Consider the following 20,699-nt stretch of genomic DNA (forward strand, 5'->3'; position numbering starts at 1 on the left):
TGCTCCAACATAGGCTCACTGCCATATTTTTCGGAAGAGAGAAAGTAAGGGAAGAGGTATTTTGAGTGTGTTTTGAGTGTGTTTCTCATGCAGTAGGCGAGTAGGCAAGTAAGAAGGGGAAACTACAAGTGCTCGCACACTGGGAGTCGAGCTACAGTATGGGGTAGGGATGGTTGCTGGCATGGTATCATACATGTATCACATTCTACCACGGAAAGTTATACTGTACGCGTATCGTCATTCGAGTATGAGTATCAGTAGTAACACCAATAGGATTACAGCATCAGCATCAGCATCAGCATCAACCTCACTATCAGCACCAGCATCAGCATAACCCCCAACATGAACATTACCCCCCCCCCAACCTACCCTCACCAAGCCTCCCAAACAACAACACAGACAAATCCTTCCATAAAAGCTAAACCCGAGTCCCACAGGGACATACACACACTAAACAAGAAGCAGAGCATACAATCGGATGCAAAAATAAAGCAAGGTAAAGGTAAGGTCAGGCCAAAGCCGAAGCCATGACCTACCAGAAAAAGCTAATCAGGAGCTATCAGGCTTGGAAGACATGGAAACAAACGTTCAAAGGAAAAATCAAATCAAATCTCGAATTCCTTATACCCTTCCACCAACCCATCCGAGAACTTGGTGGCAGCCACCCAGACCGGCGCATACTGTTTCACCTCGTCGAGGGCGGGGATGGCTCCGATGCGATTGTGGTCGCTCCAGAGACAGACGACCCGTCCTTTCAACTTGGCCTTCTCCTCATCGACGTCGCCAGTTGCAGCTGAAGAAGACAGGGAGTCGACGAGGACGTACTCTTCGCCGGACGCGGCATCGGTCACGACCTCCGTGGTGGGCGGCGCGAGGGACGGCGGGGGCACGGTCCACTCCACGTCCACGGTCCAGGTATTCTCCCACTCGCGGCTCCACAGGCGGATCTCCTGCGTGCCCAGCGGGGACGTGTGCGGGAAGCGGGGGTCGTACGCGCTGCCGGCCACGCTGAAGGAGGAGATGGGGGTGTCGAAGGTGATCCTGCAGGCGCGAGTGTTCAGGCCGGAAAGTTGGATCTGAGCGGTTTGGAGGTTGTCGCCCTGCTCCGCGGAATGCGAGGAGAACTCCGTGGCGGACACGTTGAAGGTCAGCCAGGATTTGTAGTCCTCGGGCGCCGAGGGCACAACATCTGGCATGGGACCGGGCCAGGAGCACTTCGTGCGTGCAGCGAGCGCACCACAGACCAGCTCCTGGCCGTGGACGCTTGGGAGCGCGTGAGCCACCTGGGCGACGAAGGGCGAGATCCCGATCAGCGACACGTTGGTTGCGGCCGTGTCGAGGTTGATCTCCTGGTGGAAGAAGATTTTCAGGCGGTTGGACGCCGAGAACGGGAACGCGACCAGGTTGTAGATCAGGCACCCCAAGAAAATCGCCAGCAAGAACAGAGGGATATGATATGTGTGGCGATGGATGTAAGGGAGGAGCGGGGTGAGAAGGAAGGTAGTCAGGGCTGCGATGGCGATGTAGATGAACAGAGAGGAACTGCCGTCCTGGCCGGTTTGATGCAATGCGCTGGTTAGCAGCAACGCCAGGGGCCCGACCATGATGAGCACAATCGGTGCCGTCAGCAGGAATTGCAGCACCCAGGTCCATTTCGGCAGGTGTGCGCTCCAGCGTTGCTCGTGGCCGTAGACGTGCGGGTCACTGGGTTCGTCGTGGCCCTCATGCTCCCCCGTGACGCGCACGTAGTTGGCAAAGGTCGTACGCTGGCCGCCCCCCAGCAGAGACGTCGACTCGGTGGGTTGCTCGTCGTCGGAATCGACGTGCTCGTCTCCGTCGTGCTCCGAGGTGTGTTCCTCGCCCGAGGCTGTGCCCAGTCGACTGCCGCCATAACTGCTGGGACGGCGCGACGACGCCGGCACCGGCGCATACTGACTGGCGTACTCTGACTTCCGAGGCAGGGCGAACAGCTCCATATAGGAGATCCAGGTGGCCAGGAACGTGCCACAGAAGGAGAAGAAGACCCAATACCCGCCAGCCAGACCCCACTGGTTCTCGTAGACCGTCGCAATCACCAACATCACCCAGGCGAGCACAAACATCCATGTCAAGGTATAGATGCGGTGGAAGGCCGAGGGACGCGCAAAGTCGGCGACGCGCGACACGAACCAGGCCAGAAACGTCCAGGCCGACAGCATCATGCCCCACACCGCATACTCGCTGCTGTGGATGATCAACGGATTGACTTTGGTCACCAGGTACGCCAACCCAACCGTGACGGCCGTCGGGATCACAAACAGAAAGGGAAACCGGAAGAACCCGCGCAGTCCCTGCAGCGACACGGCCTCCCCATCGTCGAGCGACGACTTGACCGTGGACCGGAACAGGTACATCTTGTCGGCCCTGCTCAGGGCAACGCTCGTGACCAACAAGCCCAGGGGCGCGACAATGAGCATCGTCACCGACAGCGCAAACAAGGTATGCAGCTGGAACACCACGAAGGTCGCTCCGAAGAGATCGAACCACACTCCGCGCGATCCTCTCTTCCCACCATCGCTACTATCATCACTGACCAGCCCCTCGGTCGTCTTCACCGCCGCCTCCAGCATGTGCCACAGGCTCTCCACAGTCGTGTGCCTCGAATCATCCTGGTCGGTATGATATCTGGCCCTAGGCTCCATAAACGCGACATCCAAGCCCCTCATGCCCAGATCCCCTTCGAACACGACATAGTCCGTCTGGGAACTGATGAGGCCGACCTCAAACCCATTGGCCGCCAACACGGACCCGAACGGGTGTTTCGCGCGCCTATAGTTCCTCGTCACTTCGGTGTCACTGCCTCGGAACAGGATCGCCCGGCCACCGGCGCCGGCCCCCTCCAGGTTCAGAAAGGTCTGAGTGAACTTGGACAGCGGGTGCTGGCTGAACACGCGCGCTCCGTTGAGGAAATCCTCCTCGCCGTTGTTGAAGAGCACCACCAAGCCGCGACGCGGGGCATGGCCCGGGGTGGTGAAGTACTTGATCAACTGAAGACAGGTGACGACGCCGACCCCGTCATCCGTCGCGCCATAGCCGGTGGAGACGCTGTCATAGTGGGCGTTCACCAGCACACCTCCGCTTCCTCCCTCCGACCCCAGAACCAGGTCAACATCATCATCATCCTCCCCACGGATGTAGACTAGGAGGTTGGTGCCTTCAAAGTAGACCGCGGTGTTGGACGACTTGAGGGTATTACCGACGAAGGAGAGGTTGGACTGGTTGTCGTCGAAGATGTAGACGGTGGGTCGAGTTTCGTCGTCGGCATTGTAGATCGTAGGAGGCTCATGGAAGCCCTGGTACCGGTAATCCTTGTGGTCAGACTGCCCGGGTGTATCCGCGTTGTTGTCGTGGACAATCTCCTTCACTCGGCGGAGAAGCCAATCTCGGACCTCGTCGTTCCGGCGCGAATTATACGGATGGTACCCGTTGGTCAGGACCTGCAGATCGGCCCAAGCTTCGTGGAGATCGAGACCGTTGGGGGTGGAGGATGCACTGGGTGCCGAGGGGAGCACGTGGTGGACGACAAGGAGGGGGATCACAAAGGCGAGGTAGACGGCGGTCGTAATGAGAGTCACGGGCCACCGCGTGAAGGCCAGTGGATTGCCGCGCGGGGTAGCCATCTCTCTCTCTCTCTCTCTCTCCCCCGTCTCGCTCTTTTGCCTTTCTGCGCTATATTTGTACTAGCTGAGAGGAGTGTCCGTAGTCGCTCTCAGCTGCTGCAGAAGCCTTCTTTTGGCTGGGCTGAGCTGCAGCGGGGACTGGACTGGAACTGAGCTGGGCTGAGCTACAGTGAAGTGGAAGGGAGAGAATGCGGAGAAGGAACGGATCGGAAATCGAATGATGGTTGATCGGCCCATGCGAAACCCGTCATTATGTCACCGCCAGCCCACTCAGTCACTTTCAGTCACTTTCAGTCAACTTATCTACTATGTGTACTCCGTACTCCGTACAGTATGTGTATACAGTACAATAGTAGTATAAAGTTATACTTGATATCTACTCCAATTGCCTATGTTTTTATCTCATGAACCTCAATTGCCAATCCACTCTCAGTGTAATTGCATTCCCGCAACAACTAAACTGCTGCTGCTGCTCTATAAGTTACTCAATTCTAATACGGTAACGGTAGGCAGACCAACCCTCCCTCTGTCCTCTCGATGATCGATCACTGCTCATATCGATAATTCCTTAGGAAGAAACTGATTTTTGTTGTTCATCTCACCCTGCATTTCCCCCCAAAGCGATGTATAAGGCAGGCAGAGCGCAGAAGGCAGAGAAAGTTGAAGCCCCCCCCCCCCCCCCCACAAAGACGAACGCAACCGCCAGTCAGTCTCAGCCCGAAGAAAACACATCCCAACAACCAGCTCCCAGATAAACCGCTACCGACTATGCAAATTCATAACGGAAATCCCTGTGTGCACACAAACAGAAATTGGAACCCCTCGCTGCTTGGCCCAAAAAAATGGAAAATCGGAAGAACAATAGAGAAATGAAAACGACACCATGTTTGTAAAACCATACACAAAAAAATGATAGATGTTAAGATCCGATGCACAAGACACGCTCAAAGATACGGAGAGGAAAAAGGGTATGGGTATCAACTGGGTGTATGTCCAATGTCAATGTAATCATCGTCGTTAATCGCCGTGGCCGCCGTCGCGCGCATCAGGCCAGTCACCTGGCCCTCATCCTCGTCCAGTTCTTCGTCGTCATCATACATGGTTGCTTCCGTCATGTCCTGCGGCGGTGGAGGGGGAATCATATGGTTCAGTTGGTTACGCAAGTGGTTCACGCCATCGCCGCTGAATACACAGAACACGTCGCGCTGTTGGGGCGTGAACTCGGGAGGCGCCTCACGGCAGAACTCGGTCAATTCTTTTCGCGCATAGAACTCCTGGACCCCCGTCAGACTGAGGTGTGTCAGACGAGGACAGCTGTTGACGAGTGCATGGATTCCCTGCGGCCAGTTAGCATGATCCCAGACAAAGACAAAAGAAAAGCCATCGTTCGACCACATACTCTGAGCGTGAGGAAAGTGCAGTAACTGAGATGCACCCGCTCTAGACTACTGATTCCTGCGGAGTGGTGGGAAGCCTTGGGACCCGCCAAGGCTAGAATGCTGTTGTCCGTGATGTTGGCACACTTGACCAAGCCGATACGCCGGAGTTTGGGTAACGTAGCCAGCTGCTGCACACTTGCGTCCGTGAGACGGGTACAGCACGCCAGGTCGATATACCGGATACGGTTGCAGGACTTGACCAACTGCATAACGGCTGCATCGGAGATGTTGGAGCAGTGTCCCAAGTGGACGTAGTGCAGATTCTTGCCGAGCTTGCAAATGGCCCAAACTGCGCGATCCGTGATAAGCCGACACTTTGCGAGCACTAGGTTCCGTAAGCGCGGCGCCGATGCCACAATACGCTCAACGGCAGCGTCTCTGACATTCTCGCAGGATGTCAAGTCCAGAATGCGCAAGCTGTCCAAAGTAATATGTGGTGCCAGCTCCAGGAACGCCATATCGTCGAGTTCGGTGCAGTGGGCCAGTCGTAGCTCGCGGAGATTATTCAGTGTCGCCATCAAGGCAGTTATCGACTTGTTGGTGACGAGCTTGCAGTCATGAAGGTCAATCTCCAGGATGGCCGGGCAGCTCTGAGCGAACGACAGAATGGATTTGTCCGTGACTTGCGCGACTCCGTTCAATTTTAACTGTCACATATTAGCAACCATGATGTAGAATCCGAGTAGCCATGGCCACCTACCCGTTTGATCTGTCGGCAATTACGAGACACGACAAGCAAGGAGTCGTCCGTCACCTTGGTGCAGTTCGTGATATTGAGCCCCTGGAGCCGGGGACAGTTTCTAGCCACCGTGTACAGAGTGTGGTCGGTGAGATGCCCCAAGTCCGACACATCTAACGCTTGTAGATGGCGATTCCCTTCCACCAGGTCTGACACGCCGGTGTCCGACAGTTTGGAGCAGTTGGTCAGCGTCAATCGCTCGATCCGGTTGCACTGAGCAAAGGTCATGACCGTTCCATCGCTGACGTCGCCCGAGAGAGCGGACAGGTTCAGTCTCTTGATTAAGTCCGAGTAAGGAAAGAAGCTGTTTGGCTTGCCCACAGTGGTGCTGATGCTCTTCATGTTGTCCCAGCTGTTGCACGATGGCCGGTGCCACAAGATCGCCACGCAGTTTGCCGCCCATCCTCTGCAGACCAGCATACAGCTCATCATATCGGCTGGCGAACTCAGTTTGGCGAAGATGGCGATTAAGATCTCCGGAGGCAACCGTCCGATGGGCGGCAGGGCCCGATCTGAGTCGTAATATGCATGAGAATCCCGGCCATTTACACCGCCCACGGAGGATTCTGAATCATTGGCCTGGGCTGTGAAGAAGTCGGTGTCATCATCGGCGGTGCGATCGGGGGAGGTCGAGGAGGAGGATTCGGAGGGAGCTTCGCTCGAGAACCGAGCGGGTTGCCTTGAGCGGGGCATCAGGACCAACGTCGGAAAGTGGTGGCAAGCGTGCTTGTTGGGAGAGGGAGGTGGAGGACTGGTCGCTGTCCTATTTCGGCCAGGATACAACGTGTTGTGCGTTGGGTAGAGAAACTATTCATATAAAATGTGGCTGTCACCTGTTGTAGAGGCGAAGCCGGAAGTGTGATCAGAGATTCGAGACCGATCTGGAGATTTGAGGTTTCGCCCTAGGAAAGCGGAAGGGTCAAGGGGGCCAGAAGAAGAGGCGAGTTGAGATCAGGTTGGTCGGGGTTGAGAGGGAGAACACGCGTCGAAAGAGCCTGCGATAGGAGATGCCGACGAAGGCAAAGCAAGGCAAGGCAAGGGAAAGGAGGGGAAAGGGAGAGGAGGAGGAGGAGGAGGAGGAGGAGAGAGAGGACGGTGTCGGGCGGCGGAGGAGGCGAGGGAGAAGGAGGAATCCCGGTCGGAGGACCGAAAGGGTGAGACCCGGGGGGCGGGATTGAGAGCGTCCAGAAGATCTGTAAGTCCGATCAGGGGAAAATGTAAGTATCGTATAGTCAGATAGAGCCAAAAGGTGGTAGTTACAAGTAATCAACGTAGCGACAGTGGGCTGTCGGGGGGGGTGCGAAGAGGAGGAGGAGGAATGTTGATGATGATGTTTGGATGTTGATGATGAGGGGAGGGAGGGGGGGTTGGTTGGGACGGAGAAGGACTGACGAAAGAAGAAGAAGGCGGTTGCAAAGGCGGGAGAGGAGAAAGAAAAGAAACTGGAAGAGGATGATTAAGGTAGACAGAGGTAAATATTCACCTACTTAAAGTTAGGTAGGGAGAGAACAAACAGCTTTGTACTGTACCTTATTCACTCATCTCAGCCTAATCAACAGTAACTTATATTTTTAATCCTTGAAAAAATACTATAAAAAATATTTTTTACAAACCCGAATAACGCTTGATTGCGACTTAAGGTGAGAAAGGAGGGGAAAGTTGATTGATTAGTTTAGTTAATATTTAGTAACTTAACTGAACTGCCAGGGAAGCCCGCTCGCTGCCGAACGACATCATCCATGTTGACTTATGCTATTCTTGGGTGGTCGACCCGTGCGCGGCGCCCACTTACTTATCCCTCAATTCACCCAAGCATCGAAGCATCAAAGGTATCATTCATGATTATTATTAGCATTCCTGGACAAACACTACCAGATTCGCTAAATAAGCATGGCTGCCTACCAGGGGAATTGCTAGAATTATTGGGGCTGAGCTCTGATTATCTTCAGTTTCATCCAAAGCTTCCCCCCTCCCCCCTCCCCCCTCCCCCTCATGCTCGTTGCCTTCACCATCCCCGGTGGTTCGCATCTAAGACAAATAGGATCCACCTCGGATTGCTCCCTCCTTTGGTTCATGTTTAGAATGGGTTTGTGAAGCTCATCCGCCATTACCCCTTTTCACCGCCCGACTATGTGATTCGTTAAAGAGGCGAGAATCAAAGAGAATACAAGTGTACAGCCTTATCGTCTCCTGCGACACTCTATCTAATCTATATAAAGTCACAACCCGTTCAACCAGAACAAGACCATAAAGTGATACAATCTCTCCCGAGAACCAACCCCACCATCTCTTTCACGTCCGAGACGCCCCCTTAGCCCAGTCGCGCAGTACATTTTTTCTGATTTTCCCCGTACTGGTTTTGGGCAGCTCCGCCACCACCTCCACCTCGCGAGGGACCATAAACTTACTGATGCCGCTAGCATTCCGCGCCCACTCAATGACCGCCTTGCCATCGAGTTCCCTACCTTCCTTGACCGTAATGAAGGCCTTGGGACGTTCGCCCCAGTGCGCATCTGGAACCGACACGACCCCGGCCTCCAGAATGTCGGGGTGGGTCACCAGCTGCGCCTCTAAGGCAACTGAGGAGATATTCTCACCCCCTAAAGCCGTACGTCAGCACAACATTCCGGAGAGGGAACAGGGGTGCAACAATGAGAACCAAACCGAAGCCCAGAAATCTAACTTACCGCTGATGATGATGTCCTTAGCTCGATCCAGAATCTGGATGGCCCCATCGGGATGCCAGACAGCCAGGTCGCCGGAATGGAGCACACCACCAAGGAACAGCTTCCGTGTCGCCTCCGGGTCCTTGTAGTAGCCTCGGGAACATATGTTCCCGGCAAACACGATCTCCCCGATCTCCTTGCCGTCCCGGCGGACGTCTACAACCGTGCCCTCGGGGACATCCGTCTTGATCACCCTGGCCGGCAGACTGGTCAGGAATCCATGGCCCTGTCTCGCCATCTTCTCGTACCGCTCGGTCGGGGCGAGGTTGTCCCACGCTGGCATATGGTACCCCTTGGTGATGGGGCCGTACGTCTCCGTCATCCCGTAGGTATGCACAGGATGCAGGTTAAAACCGGTCATCTGCTCGAACAGATGTCCCGTCGGAGGACTAGCCGCCACCGTCACGCGCACCGACTGCGGCAGACGTTCAGCTTGCGGTGAGTTGCAAAGCAAAGTATTCACCGTCGGCGCCGCATTAAAATGCGTGATGCGTTCTTGCTTCAGCAACCTCCAGATCTGCGGATAATCGATCTTACGCAGACAGTAATGCGTACCCCGGACAGCCGTCACGGCCCACGGAAAGGTCCACCCTGCGCCACAGCATCAGTCCCATCAGGTCCTTGGCCATTTTTGACCAGAAGAAAACACTCACCAACCGCATGAAACATCGGCAAAGTCCACAGATACCTGCACCGACCCTCCTGCACATTCAGCCCAGATTCGACCAGATTCGCCAACGACGCCAGGTAGCACCCCCGATGGGTGAGCTCCACCCCTTTCGGCTTGGCCGTAGTTCCACTCGTATAAGCCAACGCGAGAACATCCTCCTCAGCAGCCGCCTGAGCTTCCAACCCATCCCACCCTAGAGCTCCAGTCTCGGCATCAAACCTCAACCCCTCCAAGACCGCATCATCAAACGGCCCAGACAACTGCCCCTCCGTCTCATCGGTATCGGTATCCACAATCACCCGCACATCAGGTTTCGCCGCCCGATAGCGCTGTAAGAGGGGCAGAAACTCCTGGTCCACAATAATCACCTCCACCTCTGAATGTGTAAAGATATAGGCGATATCTTCTTCCTTGAGACGGTAATTCACCGCTATAGGAGAAAGTTCAAGTCAGCACCAACCCCTTCCAAGCAGTGTAGAGCAAATTCCCCCCAGCAATAGACAGCCCCTCCACCCACTACCCTAAGCCAGACGAACTACATATATAGCAGAAGAACAAAGAAAAACAAAACATACCAACCTGCACCGCCCCAGCAGCGGCAATGCCAAAGATAGCCTCCAAGAAAGCCGGGGTATTGGGGCAGAGAATCCCCACGCGCTTGAACGCATGGCTCTTCAGGAAATAGGCCAGGCCGCGAGCGCGGTCGGCGAATTCGATATAGCTTCGTCGGAGGATTTGATTATTGGTGGTGATGTGGTAGATTGCTTCGGCCTGTTTCAAAGTGTGATAAATATGATGAGTGCCAAGTCAAGGGCAGTGATTGGAAGGGAGGGTTCATGTCGGCCAGACTATTGAGGGACTAAAGTCTCGAGACAAAAAACAGTACTTACATGTGGTTCGATGGCAGCAGCTCGAGGAAGAAAGTATGTTGGAGATAGGGTGTGGAAGTTGACTGGTCGATTCGTAGAGGTTGAGGTACTGGTGGTGGTGGTGTTGGTGGTGGGAAGCAAATGGGCGAGCAGGCCCGATAACCGGCCCTTTGCGGAGGACATGGCTTGTGATGATGTTCTTTGATGTGACTGGCGAGGAACGAATCCGTGTATGCTTCCAATGTCCTCCCTGGAGAGAATCCAATTGGACGGGCACTGGTCAGGATGAGGAGCGAGGGCGTGTGTGATTCAGAATGAGGAAACGAGACAACGAGGAAGAGAAGGAGGGGGGGAGAAGAGGGAAATTCCGAGGTAGCTCCAGAAGAGGAGAAGCGAAGTAGAAGAGGAGTAAATGCGGGGATGATCATCGTTCGGGGCGTCGGGGCCGCGGCGGAGCCCAAAAAGCGGATCCTTCCCTTTCAACTTGGAACTTTCAAACAACCCCGTTCTACTCCGTACCTACTCTCACATTGTTCAATGCTTGATTCGTCCACAGATGAAGAAAGAACCTACCAATGAAGCTGGTATCTTCAATGAGTTTCGAAGTTGCTGACGACAACAACCGAATCAATAAAGTTCAGCAAGTGACACCGACCAATACCCAGGGGTACACACAGTACACATTTCCCCTCACTGATGATTGACCACTGGAAAACTCTTGTTCCTTAGCGGCCTCCACCTTGGGCCCAATCCATAATCAACACAATACATCATGAGTACTACTCATACAACCAAGCAATCAACAAACTCAATCGAGATCCATGCCCGTTCGTCGGACTGAGTACGTATCGACGTGGTGGACATAACATACTCCAATAAGTCGGCGAGTTACAGGTTTACCATGTTGTTACAGCACAGTACTGTCCAGTACAAATACTTCATCAGCCATCATGGATCTATTCTACATGGAACTACCAGGCACCAACAAACATATCATCAAACAAGATCCCGCTCCGAGCCAAGGAAGTACGGTGGGCTACTAAGCACCAGCAGGAAAAAGAGGAACAGTCCAGAACTGTCTCCGCACCGCAGGGGACGCTCTACTCGCTGGTGGTCAGTGCTTACCGACAGACAGGATCCAGAACCGGATCAAAGGATTCACAGACAGATCGGATGGAGCATCGACTGTTTCCCACCATCGATCATCTTCACTATGAAAATGGATGGTAGATGATGGTCCATGAGTCAACCATGCAGCGACAATCACGCCAAGCGGCAAGTGCCTTGCTCCGATTGCATGAAGGCGATCCCGGCACATGCAATACTCTTTCTCCCATCACATCACTAAATTACCCTGGGATGGCGGTGTTGACGGCATTGGCCTCCTTGACTACGACAACGGTGATGAGCGATATGTAAATCTGTACACCAGAGTGTGGACTCCACTAGGCGCCATGGCAAGGTGTTGTCTTGTCGCATGCGGCTTCGTCACGCAAGGGGGCTGAGAGTGGTGATGACAATGGGGATAGAATCCATCCGGTACTTGCGGCATTTATACGAGGTCATCGAGAAACTTGGACCCGCGACTTGTAGCATAGCATAATGGGAACTTTGGACACTTATGGCGGATATACCAAGATAAAGCTGAATGTAATGTTTCTTTTCTTTTTGAAAGGGGGAGGTCGTCACAACAAGTCATCTGAACAGTTTGAAAAAAGAAAAATTTCTTGGAATTAAACCGCCACGGCGCGAGTCAACGGTCAGCTATTTGGAAACAACCTTGTTTTTTTTCATCCCAAAACGGACTCCCGTAAAAATTCTTTTTTGTTTATTAAGAGTTCGAATCTCGCCAGCCTCCCATGTGCGTCACAACGTAAGTATTGTGGGGGGTTTTCATGAAAAGGTTAGGGACAGAGGGAGAGAAAAAAAAAGGTCGATCGGTTCGCCGTCCATCTGTCGCTGAAACATAACCGTAACCGTTCGCGATCCCATCCCATCCCATCACAGACACAGGCAACCAGCCGCGCAACCAGGTATCTAGTATCCGTACTGAGCAAGCTCGGTCTTGGTCTGCTCGCTGACAGCCGCCGACTTCTGGGCGTGGACGAGTTGACGGCGGGCAGCCTTCTTGCGCTCGTAGTAGGCGCTGCTCTTGACCTTTCTCCGCTCCTCGAGTCTGTAGAGGGATGTTTAGCCATGATCCGAATACAATGATGGGGGCCGCTCCAACGCGGCAACAGAATGAACATACCTGGCAACGACGTCCTGGTACTTCCAGCCGACCTCGTGGCTCAGACGGCCGACGGTGCAGTACTTGCGACCGGGGCGGAGGCGGAGGACACGGAGGGCCTGGGGAACGACGACGCGCTTCTTCTTGTCGTAGGGGGGAGGAACACCCTCGAAGACCTTGAGGCGCTCCAGAGCGGCAGCACCACGGGCAGTCTTGTGGGGGATCATACCGCGGACGGCCTTGTAGAAGATGCGGGAGGGAGCGCGGAAGTGGAAGGGACCTGTGGGAATCAAATTCAGCACCAGTCGAGAGAATCGGGTTTGTCGGAGGGTTTCAGGGTGGACTCACCACCGCGGGTGGGGTTGAAACGAGTCATCTTGCGAAGGTAGGCGTGGTACTTGACTATATCGCACGATCCAGGTCAGTCGATGTCGATTCCTCAGCATAAAAAAGCGCATCTATTGTGTTCCTCCACAACTGTCGCCTCAATATTTCGATCATCATCCCGACTCTTCTTTCCTCAATGTCGCAATTTATTTCACATCCAGCCCTGCACCTCACGTAGCAGACACCACACACCAAGGAGATAACCCAGGCGACAGCAGAGATGGCAAACACAAGAGATCGCATTCGAATTCGGATCGGATAGATGGTGAACGTACGCTTCGCGCGGAAGAACTCGCCGGAGATGTTAAGAGCCTCACATCTCACGACGACGATCTTCTGACCGTTGAGCAGCTGCTTGGCGACAGTGCTGGCAAGACGACCAAGAAGGTGTCCCTTGCCGTCAATGACGACCTGCAAAGAATTCCAACACAAGTCAGCGATTTTTCCCGGAAGAATCCCTGAGTGAAATATATAGAAATCCCCCGCCCTGTCCCTCCGCTTCTTCCGGGAGACGGTCTCGCATTCCCCTTCTTCCCCTTTCCACCTCAAACCCCCAAATTTTCCTCAATTATCCCTCCTCTTGCACTCGTCTCCGGTATTGTTGCAGATGTATGTTTTCAAGATAGGATGTGCATGTGTAGGTGTGGAAGGGGCGGTGGTACGCACGACTGGATCGATGGAGGACATCCTGCTGTGTCGAAAGGAAAATATCCAGCGATAGGAAGAGCGCTGCTCTAGGATACTCCCTTGGGATGTATAAGTTGTCGGCGGTTGTTGTCGTTGTGGGCAGGTTCAACGCACACACAACGGATGGTCGGATGGAGGTTCGCTGGGGTTTGGTCGCTAAGCGAGCGGCGCTACGGGCTTTCTTTGTGCGGGAAGCTCCCCCGTCGAGGGCCACAGCCCTAACTCCTTCTTTCCTGTGGCGTGGCTTGGGGGTCACGTGATACCATACCCTCATCAGGAGGGAATCCAGCCCCCAACCCTTGCCCTTATCTCTTGTTCAGAGATGGGAATATTGCCCTTTCGCAGATATTGGGTGCTTTGTGCAGATGCATGGTATGAAGTAGTTACTGCATAATAGTCACTGTCACTCCCTGCCATTCTGTTCCTGTCCTTGCAACGGCCAGGCTATACCTCATTGCATTAGTTCTGGGAGGGAGGAACTTAAGACAAGTGCCCACCCCGCAAATGACTACTAGATAGTGCGTAGACCCAGTGTTTCCCCCAGATACGCTGGTGTTCAATCTACATACTGTCCACTGCCCATCGGTCCCTTTTGCTACGGTCGCATCCACCATTTAAGTCCCTAAAAGTATCAGAAAGGATTAAGTTTCTCTGTCATTAGTTTACTATCACCCTAAAACCCTTCACTTGCTTCACCTGACCGGTGCAATCATCAGGCAGTCAGCCAATGGTCCTAGCCACCCGCCTACCGATTACGGTCTATGTATGGGCAAGTCCCCTCAATCAAACATGGCGCAACAATCACAATTCATTAGAAAACCCAGCTCAAGCGAGAGTTGCTGGTCATTATAGCAGCTAGAAGTGAATATTGTATACATTAAGATTAATATGTGCTCTCAAACGGCAAGCCAAGCCATGAGTCTCGCCACAGATACAGTCCGGCATCGAACGGGGACCTAGAGTCCGTCGCGCGCGCCAAAGCAATGACACCAAATAGAAGGGACAGATCGCACGCGATGGCTGTGTCTACGCGTGTATCGATGTCGAAAAAGGAAGAGGGGGTTGTGCAGCATTATACAAAAGAAGCAAAGACGTGCTATCTTCCATCACATCATACAGATCAAGAATTTGTGCCGGCTGTTTTTCAATAAAAAGGCAGCTTAGCGTCTCGCGTGCCCCTCGCGATGACTTCCTCGAGAGTCCAGCGCGGGGGCTCAATGGCCTTGTGGCCTCCATTGGGCTTCTCTTCAGAAGGAGGGAGGGGCTCTTTCAAGCCCCCTGCGACCCCGGAAGAAAACTTGAGCTCGAGAGCATCCCCGATCTCGTCGCACACCTGCAGAATGCGGTCGAGGTCATCCTTGGTGTGCGCAGCCGACACGCACAAGCGGGCACGGGAGAGCTCAAGAGGCGTAGCAGGGTAGGTCACAACGACGACGGAGATCTTCCGACGCAGCATTTCCCGGGAGAACGCAGGCATCTTGGCGGGGTTGTACAGCATCAGGGGGACAATGGGCGAATCATCGTGTCCATAAACGATGAACCCGAGTCGCTTTAGTCCAAGTCGTAGATAACGTGAATTGAACGCTAGACGCTGCATGCGCTCTCTGCCTTCACCCGGATGAAGGGGGTCTTCATCAGCAATAAGGCGCAGCGAGGAATAGATCTGCGCTAGAACAGGCAGGGACGGAGCTTCGCCGAATACCTGACCAGCATTGATGCAGCGCACTTTGTCGATGATCGCCTTATCGGCAGCGATATACCCCCCATTGGCGCCAAAGGACTTAGTAAAAGTGCCCATAAGGATCTCGACCTCAGCAGGGTCGACCCTGAAGTAGTCACAGACACCGCGTCCATGGCGCCCAACCGCGCCAATTGAGTGAGCCTCGTCAACGAACAAGTGGAACTTGTACTTCTTCTTCAGCTCAAGGATCCTAGGAAGATTGCACATGGTGCCCTCCATCGAGAACAGGCCCTCGACAGTGACAAGGATTTTCTTCCAAGGCCGGTGAGTGCGCGGCTGACCTTGCGAGATCGCCTCCCTCAAGCGCTTCTCAAGGTCCGCCATGTTGTTATGCGCAAAGACCTGGATAGCTGCTCCCGAGAGACGGGCGCCGAACCGGATGGATGCATGGTTGAGCTCATCGGACAGAATCAGACAGCCCTTTTCCATGATGGCCGGGAAGATCGTAGCGTTGGTCACGAATCCCATCGAGAACACCATTGCGGACTCCTTGCCCACGAACCGGGCGATCTGATCCTCGACCTCAACATGCAACTTGGTGACTCCTGCGTCAGGGGTGCCCGCGAGAGAGATCCCTTCCCGCCGGAGAGTCTCTTCCGCGAAATCGGTGCAAGGCCCCTCTGACTGAGCAAAGCCGAGGTAGTTGTAGGAGCTGAGATTCAGTGTGTCGGTTGTCGTGCCCGTGAAGCTGAAATGCAGGTTGTCTTCGGTGGTCCGGTCGAGGAGGGTAACATGTCTGCCGGGGACGCCGGTGATCGGCCGCTCGAAGCAGTCGTTGATCCGCTGCTTCAATCGACGCGTGTAGAAGCTCTCGAAGTCGCTGTACAGAGAGGCGTACCCATTCTGGGGCTTCAGATGCCGATAGGAATGAGACGAAAACCACTGAGCCCAGAAATCGTGGAAATGGCCGAGGAAGATGAGAACGAGAAAGCTGACGTAGGTCGTCAAGACAAAGAAGTACGGAGGTTCATCAATGACAGGGTCGGGAATCTCTCCCCCAGGGTGCTCGCTGGTGTAAAGATGCGACGGATCGCCGAGGGGCCCGAACTCGGCGTGCTGTTTAGCTAGCTTGCGGATCGCCTCAGGATCTGGCACTTTGGTTTGTGCTGCTCCTCTCATCGAGTCCGGAGAGCTGCCGCTGACAGCACGGAGAGAGGCGATGGCCGTAGAGTGAGCACTGGGGCTATCGGCGGGCGCTCCAGAACCACCGTTGCTGGCTCCCAGGTCTTTATCAGAGCGCGTCTTACTGCGCTTCCACCGAGGCATGTTGCAAGTGTGACTTGAGGAAAGCTATGCACCTCCTCAAGTCTCTAGAGCGGAGATAATCCGGTGTCCCTCAAGCTTCGAATGACGAATAGTGAGGGAGACGATCGGAAGAGGAATGAATGATGGTGGAGGTGGTATCGTGAGGTTGCTGAAAGTGCATCATCATGTAATCGGGGGGGGGGTTGCCGGGCTGGCCCCACTTCCGGCTGCTTCGGGAGATGAATTGACGATTGTTGATTGGGCTCGGTGCAAACCTGGCTTTAAGCGGAGACTTGAGATACAGATTTAGTGCCTCAGGTGCCTCAGGTGTCTACCCTCCGTACTAGTACCCGCTAACTAAGCCAAACCGCTTAAGTTACATGTCGTCACTCGTTTAGATAACTCTCTACTTCAATATACTCCGGCTACAGACTAGGATGCTAGGCGATACTCTCTCCTCGTCACACAAGAATGCTATGCGATTCCCGCCGGATTCTGCCTTTTCTTTATCTTTGGATTCCTCAATTGGAAATAGAAGAACCCGCCAGCTGTAGGTGAGCAGGCAACATGAACCGCTGGATACCAAGCCTTGTTGTTACACAGCAAGGTTGCATGTACTACCTGAGCCATGTCCTGGCTAAGCCCTGCCGATAATAGAACCAGATCCGCTAATCCTACGAATGTTTCAGAGAATCCCATAGCATCCCATAACAAAGATGCGCCGAAAGACACGCTTCGTCTGTGTCTCTGACACACACGCTTACACTCCCTCTGAGGCTGGGTTCAAGCTACCAGCTGGAGACGTTTTGATCCATGCGGGTGATCTCACCAACCATGGTAGCATGGCTGAGCTTCGTAAGACTATGGATTGGATTTCTGCGGCTGATTTCGAGGTCAAAATTGTCATCTGTGGTCAGTACTTACAATACCTAGCCGAGCTTGCACGAGAGCCGCCTGTGGCCTGTCCGAGACCAGAGACCGCAGCTCGTAGGGATGTTGGGGAACAGTGTCGATACGCATGAGTTCGCTGAAGTATGAAAGCGCTCCAGGAAATCATGACATTACGCTAGATGCCGATTTCTATGCCCGCCACGGTTCGAAATTTCATGGTCAGCATCTCGAAGACCCTCGGAAATGCATAGAACTTGTCACCGAAGCATCCTTCCCTTCCATCGTATTCCTCAGGCACGAGTCAGCACTAGTCCGGCTGAGGCGGCCCAACGGCCCAAACACCGTCTTCAAAGTCTTTGGCTCTCCATATTCCCAATCGCCAGGGACCTGGGCTTTTGGATACGACTCCTCGGAGGCTGCTGAGCTTTGGGGCAGAATTCCATTGGACATTGACATTGTGGTAACGCACACCCCTCCTCACTCACACTGCGACCGTCATGGAACGGCGGCTGAATCAGTCGGCTGCAAAGCCCTTCGTGAGGCCTTAAGCAACGTTCGACCGATGCTGGCCGTATGTGGCCATGTGCACGAGTCGCGCGGCTATGAGAGGGTGGAGTGGTCCCCTTCATCCATACCGTCACTGCCTGTGTCAAACACTCACGATCGACCAAGTCAAACCACTCAAGGCTTTCTCCCTCCTCGGGGAAGTAGAAAGCAAAGCTCCGTGGACCTGACAGGAAAAAAGTCATCGAAGCTAGACAACGATGGTTTCTTCGCTGAGCAAGTGGCAACGTCACTCGGAGCACTGTTCCAATCGACGCAGGATGTTATACTAGCTCCATTGCCTGACCCGTCGCTAGGCTGGACTCAGAATACTGAAGCCGACCGATCAGATTCGAAATCTGCCCTTTCATGCCTGAAGAGAGGAGAATATGACGATGAGAATGGGCTTCACTCGCACAGACGCGAGACTTGCATCATCAATGCGGCAATCATGGCAACGAGCTGGCCTTATCGAGGAGGGAAAAAGTTCAATACACCCATTGTGGTTGATCTAGAACTCCCGACATGGAAGGAGTGATGAGCAGCGACTTGAAGCGCACGGGGCTAGAGATGACGCCTAGCCATCCTAGAGCACACAAGCATTACCTCAGCATAGTAACCTAACTACTGCATTTTTCTCTCGAAGGTCCTGATACCATCTAGCTTCCAGCAAACAGCTTGAGCTTTGACCTCCAGTTTGACGTATCCCTGGCTGTTTTAGGTTGTATGCGTCAGTAGTTGCCTTGGAACAAAGAAATTTTTCAGCCTGGGCAGTTGAGTCTGCTCCTTTACCCTTTAGGTAGACGCCTCAACGTGATTGGGGGCCTGTGATGGTCACTAAGAGAATATAGTGATTTACATCATAAGCTAGTGGCAGCAAGGCGGGGTTTGAGAAGAGTGATGCTTCATGGCTCCCTTGCTCGATGTGCTGGGTCGAATCGTCATTTGACGAACTCGAGCCGGAAATAAAGTCACCTAGGTACTGAAAGTAGGGTGGGAAGGGAGTACAATAAACCCCATGAGCGACAATCCGTCATGCCTGCTATTGTTAGTACTGTATCATTCAGGAGACTCATGGATAATGCATTTGTTTGATCGCAAGACGCAGTCAGGTTTGAAACATCACATGAAATGTTTTCTTGCCTGGGTGTCATCTAAATGCGTGTTTGTCCTATAGCAAAACACGATAAGGCGGGGGTCAGCTGGAATCCTGATGGCCTTTGGGTGAACCGATAGTAAAGTGTCGTGTCGTAGTGCCTCGATCAGCGGTTACCAGTCGAGGATAGTAGTAGATGACGGAGACCCATCTGGAACCGCCTGGTGAGGGGGTTGCAGGCGCTTGACCCTGTCCTATGGACAGGGACAGAAGACTGAAAACTGGAAGTGTGCTTAGTACTCCGTAGTGGGGGGAGGGGGGGCGGCTTTGGGGACAAAGGGGGCTTGTCTCCCGAGGTTGAAGAAACCACCATTGTAGTTATCGACTTAATAGTGGATAGTGACTAAGAAGAGCAAGTCAGCGACTGAGCTGGAAATAGGTCATCAAACCATACAGAGATATACGCGCACCTCCCGCATAATTAAATGATCTTCAAGGTTAGGACATTTGGCAGGAATAGTCAATCGAGTGGTTTCCAAAGTTGTGGGGTAAACCAATCGAGACAGGGAGCATATGATGGAAAGGATGAGGGGTCCGTTGCTTGATCTGCAGCATCCACTGTTTCTGCAAGTAGCAGTTCAACGCAGCTCAAAATTTTTGCTCCATTATACAATCTTCCGAGCCTTTTTAACGGGCTTCCTCGATGGTCTAACGGTCATGATTTCCGCTTGTCAATCCCAGTCGGGAACAAGCGCGGGAGACCTGGGTTCGACTCCCAGTCGGGGAGATTTGTTTTTGCGCCCTTTCCGCTCAGATACTCTTCAGTTCCAGTTGGTACAACCAACTGCCCAATACGTACGTACTTTTTAGAGCAGCGATGAGCCACCTCCACCCGCGTGGCTCGGCTGTTCTTATACCATGTCGTTTCTCTCAGGCCCACTTTCCCGATGCAATGGAACAGATCAGCCCAGATGAAATGCTGATCAGTCTAGAGATGCCACAGTCGTAAAGTCAGACCCCAGCTGAGGTGGGCCCCGCATCAGCTTTCGTATTACATGTACGATTCATCGGTCATCCAACGCGAGGACCACTTCCACTACAATCTGCATCCGTGGCCCGGAGTCCGGACAGCGCCACCTGGCTGGGGTTGGGGCGCTAAGGCGGCCATAGCCATGAGTTTCCCCTCAATCGAGCTAGTGGCTAAAACTAGAGCCAAGTAGGTAAGGTAACCGCCGACTGGGTGGATTGATAAGATGCAGCCAGGATGGCTAGTGGTCGAGATTATTGGTGGACGCTCGGTCATCCCCCTGGTGCGGCCTTCAACTGGTGACCGCGGAGCCAGGGATACTTAGTAAGGTAGTATGTCGAAGTCGAATCCGTCACTCTTCCACGAGGCACTCGCACTGGAGATTCACTTGTGCCTCCAAGCCCCACCTACCGGTAGGCTTCCATTTGTGGATGTTGCGGGCCAGTAAAGCTCGAAGCTGCCTGTATGGATAAGTATGGTGTCTTCGGGACCGCATGGAATTTCGAGAAGCGACAGAGACATGCTCACTCGGTCAGCACTCATCGGAGATAGTCATACGTATGCCATCGGCTCAAGGGTTGCTTGAGCGGCCGATCGGAGTCGGAGTATTGTACATCACCAAGCGATCATCGACTCCGCCGATCCTGCATCCAAGACGTTGCCGTAGCCAGAGACAAAGATACTCTCCGACTCAGCGAAAAGTCCATTAGACTCTTGCTAACGTGTCGCACCATACTGCTACAGCTCCCA

At 53.6% G+C, this 20,699-nt stretch overlaps 6 protein-coding genes and 1 non-coding gene across 7 annotated transcripts; 2 read left to right on the forward strand and 5 right to left on the reverse strand.

The window, feature by feature from the left end:
• Positions 1–605: 605 nt before the first annotated feature.
• BO66DRAFT_408866 (uncharacterized protein) lies at positions 606–6,530 on the reverse strand (the record flags this gene model as incomplete). Its single annotated transcript, XM_025649148.1, has 12 exons — positions 606–1,214; positions 1,245–1,283; positions 1,320–1,510; positions 1,544–1,896; positions 1,933–2,054; positions 2,085–2,216; positions 2,247–3,332; positions 3,393–3,673; positions 4,642–4,949; positions 4,982–5,745; positions 5,799–6,173; positions 6,252–6,530. The coding sequence occupies 12 exons, from the start codon at positions 6,528–6,530 to the stop codon at positions 606–608; spliced, it is 4,539 nt and encodes a 1,512-aa protein (XP_025507365.1).
• Positions 6,531–8,020: 1,490 nt separating this feature from the next.
• On the reverse strand, positions 8,021–10,462 carry BO66DRAFT_389143 (putative AMP-binding domain protein). The gene is made up of 5 exons (XM_025646729.1): positions 10,124–10,462; positions 9,809–10,004; positions 9,217–9,663; positions 8,525–9,154; positions 8,021–8,437 (listed from the first exon to the last, which is right to left on the reverse strand). Exons 1-5 carry the CDS (start codon positions 10,283–10,285, stop codon positions 8,130–8,132), a joined length of 1,743 nt encoding a protein of 580 aa, XP_025507366.1. The 5' UTR covers positions 10,286–10,462; the 3' UTR covers positions 8,021–8,129.
• Positions 10,463–11,922: 1,460 nt separating this feature from the next.
• Positions 11,923–13,035, reverse strand: BO66DRAFT_389144 (60S ribosomal protein uL13). Its single transcript, XM_025646730.1, has 3 exons — positions 12,681–13,035; positions 12,354–12,612; positions 11,923–12,278 (listed from the first exon to the last, which is right to left on the reverse strand). The coding sequence occupies exons 1-3, from the start codon at positions 12,706–12,708 to the stop codon at positions 12,140–12,142; spliced, it is 426 nt and encodes a 141-aa protein (XP_025507367.1). The 5' UTR covers positions 12,709–13,035; the 3' UTR covers positions 11,923–12,139.
• A 1,163-nt stretch (positions 13,036–14,198) lies between these two features.
• Positions 14,199–16,581, reverse strand: BO66DRAFT_389145 (putative serine palmitoyltransferase 1). The gene has a single exon (XM_025646731.1). It carries the CDS (start codon positions 16,411–16,413, stop codon positions 14,551–14,553), a length of 1,863 nt encoding a protein of 620 aa, XP_025507368.1. The 5' UTR covers positions 16,414–16,581; the 3' UTR covers positions 14,199–14,550.
• Positions 16,582–16,958: 377 nt separating this feature from the next.
• Positions 16,959–18,437, forward strand: BO66DRAFT_389147 (metallophosphatase domain-containing protein). The gene is made up of 2 exons (XM_025646732.1): positions 16,959–17,304; positions 17,442–18,437. Exons 1-2 carry the CDS (start codon positions 17,109–17,111, stop codon positions 18,362–18,364), a joined length of 1,119 nt encoding a protein of 372 aa, XP_025507369.1. The 5' UTR covers positions 16,959–17,108; the 3' UTR covers positions 18,365–18,437.
• A 609-nt stretch (positions 18,438–19,046) lies between these two features.
• Positions 19,047–19,395, reverse strand: BO66DRAFT_225563 (uncharacterized protein). The gene has a single exon (XM_025642718.1). The coding sequence runs from the start codon at positions 19,293–19,295 to the stop codon at positions 19,089–19,091; it is 207 nt and encodes a 68-aa protein (XP_025507370.1). The 5' UTR covers positions 19,296–19,395; the 3' UTR covers positions 19,047–19,088.
• A 224-nt stretch (positions 19,396–19,619) lies between these two features.
• BO66DRAFT_t52 lies at positions 19,620–19,709 on the forward strand. Its single transcript has one exon. It is a non-coding gene; the product is annotated as a tRNA-Asp (tRNA).
• The last annotated feature ends 990 nt before the right edge of the window (positions 19,710–20,699 follow it).

Source organism: Aspergillus aculeatinus, assembly GCF_003184765.1.
Source record: "Aspergillus aculeatinus CBS 121060 unplaced genomic scaffold BO66scaffold_7, whole genome shotgun sequence".
NCBI classification, from domain to species: Eukaryota; Fungi; Ascomycota; class Eurotiomycetes; order Eurotiales; family Aspergillaceae; genus Aspergillus; species Aspergillus aculeatinus.